This window comes from Taudactylus pleione, unplaced genomic scaffold (assembly GCF_031769625.1).
Source record: "Taudactylus pleione unplaced genomic scaffold, aTauple2 ptg000390l, whole genome shotgun sequence".
In the NCBI taxonomy this organism is placed as follows: Eukaryota; Metazoa; Chordata; class Amphibia; order Anura; family Myobatrachidae; genus Taudactylus; species Taudactylus pleione.
Genome location: NW_028284791.1, coordinates 1,822,294 through 1,831,721, shown reverse-complemented (window position 1 = coordinate 1,831,721; position 9,428 = coordinate 1,822,294). Strand labels below are relative to the sequence as shown.

The following is a 9,428-nucleotide window of genomic DNA, read 5'->3' as shown; positions in this document are numbered from 1 at the left end:
GCACAGCAGCGTCCATGCTGCATACAGACCTGTCTTCTATCTGCCGCTGTGTTCCATTACCTATCAGCACAGCAGTGTCCATGCTGCATATAGACCTGTCTTCTATCTGCCACTGTGTTCCATTACCTATCAGCACAGCAGTGTCCATGCTACATACAGACCTGTCTTCCATCTGCCGCTGTGTTCCATTACCTATCAGCACAGCAGTGTCCATGCTACATAGAGACCTGTCTTCCATCTGCCGCTGTGTTCCATTACCTGTCAGCACAGCAGCGTCCATGCTACATACAGACCTGTCTTCCATCTACCATTGTATTCCATTACCTGTCAGCACAGCAGCGTCCATGCTGCATACAGACCTGTCTTCCATCTGCCGCTGTGTTCCATTATCTGTCAGTGTCTTAGTGTCCACGCTGCATACAGACCTGTATTAACCCCTTCATTTCAATCAGCAAGTATTTCACGTTCATCTGCCACTGTGTACCGTCACCTATCAGTGTGACAGCTTCCACTCGAGTTCAGCCACGGTCTTCATTACATCATACCGCTGGGACAGTGCATGCACATTACTTATACTGTTATACTCAATACTCAGTGGTTTTCCATGTTATCAGCTTATAACTCTTGGGGCCCGGTACACTTATGTTTTTGGGGCCCTCTATCCCCTGTCCTAGTCCTTATCCTAGCCAGTCACACACCTCTTCCCCAGCCCTTGTGTCTGTCACACACCCCTCTTCCCCAGCCCCTGTGTCTGTCACACACCTCTTCCCCAGCCCCTGTGTAAGTCACACACCCTTCTTCCCCAGCCCCTGTGTCTGTCACACACCTCTTCCCCAGCCCCTGTGTCTGTCACACACCCGTCTTCCCCAGCACCTGTATCTGTCACACACCCCTCTTCCCCAGCCCCTGTGTCTGTCACACCTCCCCCTCTACCCCAGCTCCTGTGTCTGTCACACCTCCCCATCTACCCAGCCCCTGTGTATGTCACACACCCCTCTTCCCCAGCCCCTGTGTCTCTCACACCTCCCCCTCTTCCCCAGCCCCTGTGTATGTCACACCTCCCCTCTTCCCCAGCCCCTGTGTCTGTCACACACCTCTTCCCAAGCCACTGTGTCTGTCACACACCCCTCTTCCCCAGCCGCTGTATAAGTCACACACTCCTCTTCCCCAGCCCCTGTGTCTGTCACACACCCCTTCTTCCCTAGCCCCTGTGTCTGTCACACACCCTTCTTCCCCAGACCCTTATGTCTGTAACACACCCCTCTTCCCCAGCCCCTGTGTCTGTCACACACCCGTCTTCCCCAGCCCCTGTGTCTGTCACACACCCCTATTCCCCAGCCCCTGTGTCTGTCACATACCCCTCTTCTCCAGCCCCTGTGTAAGTCACACACCCTTCTTCCCCAGCCCCTGTGTCTGTCACACACCCTTCTTCCCCAGACACTTGTGTCTGTTACACACCCCTCTTCCCCTGCCCCTGTGTCTGTCACACACCCCTCTTCCCCAGCCCCTGTGTCTGTCACACACCCCTCTTCCCCAGCCCCTGTGTCTGTCACACACCCCTCTTCCCCAGCCCCTGTATCTGTCACACACCCCTCTTCCCCAGACCCTGTGTCTGTCACACGCCCCTCTTCCCCAGCCCCTGTGTCTGTCACACGCCCCTCGTCCCCAGCCCCTGTGTCTGTCACACGCCCCTCGTCCCCAGCCCCTGTGTCTGTCACACGCCCCTCTTCCCCAGTCCCCATGTAAGTCACACGCCCCTCTTCCCCAGCCCCTGTGTATGTCACACACCCTTGTTCCCCAGACCCTTGTGTCTGTCACACACCCCTCTTCCCCAGCCCCTGTGTCTGTCACATGAGCCTCTTCCCCAGCCCCTCTGTCTGTCACACGCCTCTCTTCCCCAGCCCCTCTGTCTGTCACATGCCCCTCTTCCCCAGCCCCGGTGTCTGTCACACGCCCCTCTTCCCCAGCCCCTGTGTCTGTCACACGCCCCTCTTCCCCAGCCCCTGTGTCTGTCACATGCCCCTCTTCCCCAGCCCCTGTGTAAGTCACAAGCCCCTCTTCCCCTGCCCCTGTGTAAGTCACAAACCCTTCCCCAGACCCTGTGTCTGTCACACGCCCCTCTTCCCCAGCCCCTGTGTCTGTCACACGCCCCTCGTCCCCAGCCCCTGTGTCTGTCACACGCCCCTCGTCCCCAGCCCCTGTGTCTGTCACACGCCCCTCTTCCCCAGTCCCCGTGTAAGTCACATGCCCCTCTTCCCCAGCCCCTGTGTATGTCACACACCCTTCTTCCCCAGACCCTTGTGTCTGTCACACACCCCTCTTCCCCAGCCCCTGTGTCTGTCACATGAGCCTCTTCCCCAGCCCCTCTGTCTGTCACACGCCTCTCTTCCCCAGCCCCTCTGTCTGTCACATGCACCTCTTCCCCAGCCCCGGTGTCTGTCACACGCCCCTCTTCCCCAGCCCCTGTGTCTGTCACACGCCCCTCTTCCCCAGCCCCTGTGTCTGTCACACGCCCCTCTTCCCCAGCCCCTGTGTAAGTCACAAGCCCCTCTTCCCCTGCCCCTGTGTAAGTCACACACCCTTCCCCAGACCCTTGTGTCTGTCACACACCCCTCTTCCCCAGCCCCTGTGTCTGTCACACACCCCTCTTCCCTAGCCCCTGTGTCTGTCACACACCCCTCTTCCCCTGCCCCTGTATCTGTCACACACCCCTCTTCCCCTGCCCCTGTATCTGTCACACACCCCTCTTCCCCAGCCCCTGTATCTGTCACACACCCCTCTTCCCCAGCCCCTGTATCTGTCACGCACCCCTGTACTCCAGCCCCTGTGTCTGTCACACACCCCTCTTCCCCAGCCCCTGTATCTGTCACACACCCCTCTACTCCAGCCCCTGAGTCTGTCACACAACCCTCTTCCCCAGCTCTTATGTCTGTCACACACCCCTCTACTCCAGCCCCTTTGTCTGTCACACACCCCTCTACTCCAGCCCCTATGTCTGTCACGCACCCCTCTTCCCCTGCCCCTGTGTCTGTGACACACCCCTCTTCCCCAGACCCTGTGTGTTACACACCCCTCTTCCCCAGTCCCCTGTGTCTGTCACACACCTCTCTCTTCCCCAGCCCCTGTGTCTGTCACACACCCCTCTTCCCCAGCCCCTGTGTCTGTCACACACCCCACTTCCCCAGGACCTGTATCTGTCACACACCCCTCTTCCCCAGCCCCTGTGTCTGTCACACACACCCCTCTTCCCCAGCCTCTGTGTCTGTCACACACCCCTCTTCCCCTGCCCCTGTATCTGTCACACACCTCTTCCCCAGCCCCTGTATCTGTCACACACCCCTCTACCCCAGCCTGTATCTGTCACACACCCCTCTTCCCCAGACCCTTGTGTCTGTCACACACCCCTCTTCCCCAGCCCCTCTGTCTGTCACTCACCACTCTTCCCTAGCCCCTGTGTCTGTCACACACCCCTCTTCCCCTGCCCCTGTGTCTGTCACACACCCCTCTACTCCAGCCCCTGTGTCTGTCACACAACCCTCTTCCCCAGCTCTTATGTCTGTCACACACCCCTCTACTCCAGCCCCTTTGTCTGTCACACACCCCTCTACTCCAGCCCCTATGTCTGTCACGCACCCCTCTTCCCCTGCCCCTGTGTCTGTGACACACCCCTCTTCCCCAGACCCTGTGTGTTACACACCCCTCTTCCCCAGTCCCCTGTGTCTGTCACACACCTCTCTCTTCCCCAGCCCCTGTGTCTGTCACACACCCCTCTTCCCCAGCCCCTGTGTCTGTCACACACCCCTCTTCCCCAGGACCTGTATCTGTCACACACCCCTCTTCCCCAGCCCCTGTGTCTGTCACACACACCCCTCTTCCCCAGCCTCTGTGTCTGTCACACACCCCTCTTCCCCTGCCCCTGTATCTGTCACACACCTCTTCCCCAGCCCCTGTATCTTTCACACACCCCTCTACCCCAGCCTGTATCTGTCACACACCCCTCTTCCCCAGACCCTTGTGTCTGTCACACACCCCTCTTCCCCAGCCCCTCTGTCTGTCACACACCACTCTTCCCTAGCCCCTGTGTCTGTCACACACCCCTCTTCCCCTGCCCCTGTATCTGTCACACACCCCTCTACTCCAGCCCCTGTGTCTGTCACACAACCCTCTTCCCCAGCTCTTATGTCTGTCACACACCCCTCTACTCCAGCCCCTTTGTCTGTCACACACCCCTCTACTCCAGCCCCTATGTCTGTCACGCACCCCTCTTCCCCTGCCCCTGTGTCTGTGACACACCCCTCTTCCCCAGACCCTGTGTGTTACACACCCCTCTTCCCCAGTCCCCTGTGTCTGTCACACACCTCTCTCTTCCCCAGCCCCTGTGTCTGTCACACACCCCTCTTCCCCAGCCCCTGTGTCTGTCACACACCCCACTTCCCCAGGACCTGTATCTGTCACACACCCCTCTTCCCCAACCCCTGTGTCTGTCACACACACCCCTCTTCCCCAGCCTCTGTGTCTGTCACACACCCCTCTAGCCCAGCCCGTGTCTGTCACACACCTCTCTTCCCAGCACCTGTATCTGTCACACACCCCTCTACCCCAGCCTGTATCTGTCACACACCCCTCTTCCCCAGACCCTTGTGTCTGTCACACACCCCTCTTCCCCAGCCCCTCTGTCTGTCACACACCACTCTTCCCTAGCCCCTGTGTCTGTCACACACCCCTCTTCCCCTGCCCCTGTATCTGTCACACACCTCTTCCCCAGCCCCTGTATCTGTCACACACCCCTCTTCCCCAGCCCCTGTATCTGTCACACACCCCTCTTCCCCACCCCCTGTATCTGTCACACACCCCTGTACTCCAGCCCCTGTGTCTGTCACACACCCCTCTTCCCCAGCCCCTGTATCTGTCACACACCCCTCTACTCCAGCCCCTGTGTCTGTCACACAACCCTCTTCCCCAGCCCTTATGTCTGTCACACACCCCTCTACTCCATCCCCTTTGTCTGTCACACACCCCTCTACTCCAGCCCCTGTGTCTGTCACGCACCCCTCTTCCCCTGCCCCTGTGTCTGTCACGCACCCCTCTTCCCCAGCCCCTGTATCTGTCACACACCCCTCTTCCCCAGCCCCTGTGTGTGTCACACACCGCTCTTCCCCAGTCCCCTGTGTCTGTCACACACCTCTCTTCCCCAGCCACTGAATTTGTCACACACCCCTCTTCCCCAGCCCCTGTTTCTGTCACACACCCCTCTTCCCCAGGCCCTGTGTCTGTCACACACACCCCTCTTCCCCAGGCCCTGTATCTGTCACACACCCCTCTTCCCCAGCCCCTGTGTGTGTCACACACCGCTCTTCCCCAGTCCCCTCTGTCTGTCACACACCTCTCTTCCCCAGCCACTGAATTTGTCACACACCCCTCTTCCCCAGCCCCTGTATCTGTCTCACACCCCTCTTCCCCAGACCCTTGTGTCTGTCACACACCCCTCTTCCCCAGCCCATCACGCACACCCCTCTTCCCTAGCCCCTGTGTCTGCCACCCCTACATCTGCAGCTCTCCACTACTCACCCCCTGCCTCTTTAGACCAGCCCAGCCCTGGCCATCACTTACCTGCTGCGCTGCCTGTGTTCCTTAGTCTTCCCTGGTGGTAGATCCAGACCTGGTGGCTCCTTTCTGATTTGATGGCGCAATGTCATGCACACTGCACCAGCCCGGCCACCCTTTCACTGCTGGGAGGATCTAGCCACAATCTTCGTGCCTGGTACCCTGCTTACTCAGCAGGTGGCAGAGGCAAGGGGGCAAGTGATCTAGGCTCCCAAAATTCCTCAGGATTCTGGGCCCCTTGGAATCTTGGGGCCCAGTAAAAGTGTCCCCTATTCACCCCCCTGCTGCTGGGCCTGGTTCGGTGTGCAGTATACTGTACAGTCTGTGCACTGAGGTGTTCAGTAGCTGTATTACCTATCCTGACTCTCAGTTTCTGAGTTCCCATGTGCAGCTTTATCAAAGAGTCCACACATATAAAGAGCAATATGGGAGCGAAACGCGTTAGTGATTGATATTCTATAGGTGGTCTTGTGCTGCACTATATGCTATGCCCATTTGTAGTGACTCCCACAAGGCCTGCTATCCGCTGCCTGCTACCTGACGCTTATTGTGATTGGGACAAATCTAAAACGCTGCCAGACATACATAGGGAAACCGTATGGTGAGATCCGCTATTTGTATACAGACTACACAGAGTGCACACTTGGCATCCTTACCTGCTTACTGCAATTGGTCTCCTATTACTGACAACAGGAGAGACCAGACCATAGCTGCTATTGCTAGCTGCTGACTCTTGCGGGTAAGAGCAGATCTGCCAGATTGATTATTGGGGACATTATTAATCCACAAATCCATTTTCTGGCTATAAAATTGAGACTTCATAAATTAAGGAACTTGAGGATTTCTTTGTATGGTGAATCACATGGTGAAATTACATATTGGAGCTTTTAAAGAAAAATCCTGATTATATACATCAAGTAATAAAAACCAGTATATCAAATGTTTTCTTATAGGTGTATGGATAAAAAATCCTCTATTTTTATTTCATTGTCAGATGGTATATATGTTTACAAGAATCTATGGTTGGAAAATAAGTATTTTACATTTATCACTATCATATGCTGGTCACAATGTAGATAATAGTACTGTGATTTGGGAATAAATCTTTTTAAATGGATAAATACACAAGCGTGTCTATTGTTGTGTTCAGCCAAGACAAATATAATGTATTCTAATGAGCGCAGCACCTGTTATATACTATTGTATTTTATCACTCAGTGACAGGTACGTAATTTGGCTTCAGCTGCTGAAACTGGTGAACAATTGTTTATTTAAAGTAATACAATAATTAATAATAATACTAAGTATATAAGTAAAAAGAAAAAAAACACTGGGCTGAGGGTTCTAATTTTGGGTCAACTGCCAGAGGTTAGGATGGGGGATAAATATAACTAAATCAGTACATTAAGGGTGGTATAATAGGGGTATAATGAAAAAAGGTTGTGGTGTTGTGCACATATATGACATTTGTGGACCCACCTGGAGTGACATTGGGCTAGGGCAATAATATAAACTATATCTGACACTTTGAAGATGGGGTGGTTCCCTGTCCTACATTATGTGCTATGGTCCTGGATAAATGGTACATCCTAACCCAGGTACATTTGTGGTCCCACCTGGAGTGACATTGGGCTAGGGCAATAATACAAACTAGGGGCCCCATTTACAAACAAAATATAACCCCTTTAGCGCTCGCTAATGGGGTTATACCACCTTGCTGTATTTAGTTTACAGCGGTAATCTTAGATTACCGCTGTTTGTACAGCATCGCTCTCGCCATCTAAAAGATGGCGAGAGCGATGCGGGCCCCATTGTCGGCAATGGAGACCCGGCGGTGCCTTCAACGAAGCCTTCCAGGCACTGCCGGGTCTCCCTGTCATGCACATGCGCATACGGACCGTCGCGCATGCGCATGACCCTGGAGCCCCGTCGCTGGTAGCGTTAGGCTGCCAGCAGCCCAGCAGAGGACCTCGTTGAGGATGAGGATTCCGCTGGACTTCGCAGGACCTCGCCGGAGGGGTAAGTATTACTAAATACCAGTGGAATTTTCATTTGTATCACAGTGATACTAAACGAAAATTGCCGCTGGTATTTCCCTTCGTTTGTAAATGGGGCCCTATATCTGACACTTTTAAGATGGGGTGGATCCCTGTCCTACATTATGAGTTTGTATTTATTTTACACCTACATAACATATCTCCTCATATTTACTCTATATCATTTACAGATGGAGACCACCATGATGAGCACACACTTCTCATGTGTTTACCAAGAACTTCGTCCCTAACTCCATAAATTAGTGGACTTATAAATCTGGGAACACACATAAGCAGGAAAAAGTTGATCACTGGCATATAATTAACATAGCGGGTGAAATAACTGTCAGTATATGTAGAAGTAAAAGACAACATGCACAACATGAGCTGAAACGCGTGGAGCAAGACAGTTCTTCCAGCCTTAGAAGCAGATTTCCCAGTAGCAATCCTCCGAGCAACCAGTATAACTTTGATGTACGTGAAGGCGATTATTAGTCCAACTGTGGTAAAGCTAATTACAATGGTTACTGTTCTTAAGACTACCTGTAGCTCATTAACTATTAATAGTGGCCAATTGCAGATGATATTGAATGAAAAGACGCGTTTTTCTACTGAAAAACAAAATACAATAAAATCGGCGAGCTGTGGAATGAGCCCCACTGTCCACATGATTGCGATAGCAGAACTAGACCTCTGCGCAGTGCACAACTCTGCGTGCCTTAATGGCTGGCAAATGGCCACATAGCGTTCCAAAGACATGACCGCCAAGTTATAAGGAGTAATCCTAAATGCACATGTGGAGTAGGTGACAATTGTGTAACAAATCGGCAAAGGCATGTACATCAAATACACAGCAGATAAAAAGAGAAACATTGAAATGGCTAGATAGGCCAGATCATTAACAAGCATGTGTATAAACAGCATATAGCGAGGGTTCTCCCGGACGTGAGTAACGGTAAAGAAGGCATTCAGTATAACACACATGAGGTACAGGAAGATGCAGAACAAGGAGACCATCACCACAAAACAACTTAACTTTATAAGCTCTGAGGACTTATTGTTGTATACGGTAACGCTGCTGTTGGACTGGGTGGAGTTAAACATTTGTTGGAGTCCAAACCGCCGTTTGTTCTCTGTTGAAAGAAGAAACATGAATATGGACTTTGTTTTTTTTTTGCTTTTTTTAAACTTAAACTTCTCCCAAATGACTCCCTGTGCATATAATACACTTGTATTTAACCTACCTACTTGTGATCTGGTGATTCAGTTGACAAGTATTAAGTGACTTTGAAATTATAATAGTCTCTGGGCCTGATTCAGACCCGTTCGTGAGCGCTATGCACTCGCAATCGGGTCGATGTTGGCCCAGTGCACATGCGCATGACGGAGCCGGCTCCGTCGTGCGCATGCATGAGACCCGGATAGCGACGGGCAAGCCGTCGCTCTGGGTCTCGCTACAAAGGGGGCGTGCTGTCGATGTTGAGTGACAGCATGCCCCCTTTGGTGGGCGGGCCAGGGGCATGGCTGCCCAGACGGAGGCATTCCCATGGGAACGCCTACCGTCTGGGGCCGGCCCCACTGACATCACTAGTGATGTCAGTGGGAGAGATTTTGGCTCCGTCAGAGACAAAAGCACTATTGGGCTTGCGGCAACGAGACCCTTCCGCAAGGGTCTCGTCGCAAGCCCGATGGTCGCGATGGTCTTGACCATCACGAACATCTTCCTGGCCGCTTGCTATAGCTGTAGGTGGTCACCCACAGCTATGCTAGCGACCAGGTGGCCGCTCT

General features: G+C 53.3%; 1 protein-coding gene across 1 annotated transcript; it reads right to left on the bottom strand.

Moving 5' to 3' along the window:
* Positions 1-7,811: 7,811 nt before the first annotated feature.
* Positions 7,812-8,744, bottom strand: LOC148507639 (odorant receptor 131-2-like). Its single transcript, XM_088445810.1, has one exon. The coding sequence runs from the start codon at positions 8,742-8,744 to the stop codon at positions 7,812-7,814; it is 933 nt and encodes a 310-aa protein (XP_088301936.1).
* Positions 8,745-9,428: the final 684 nt, after the last annotated feature.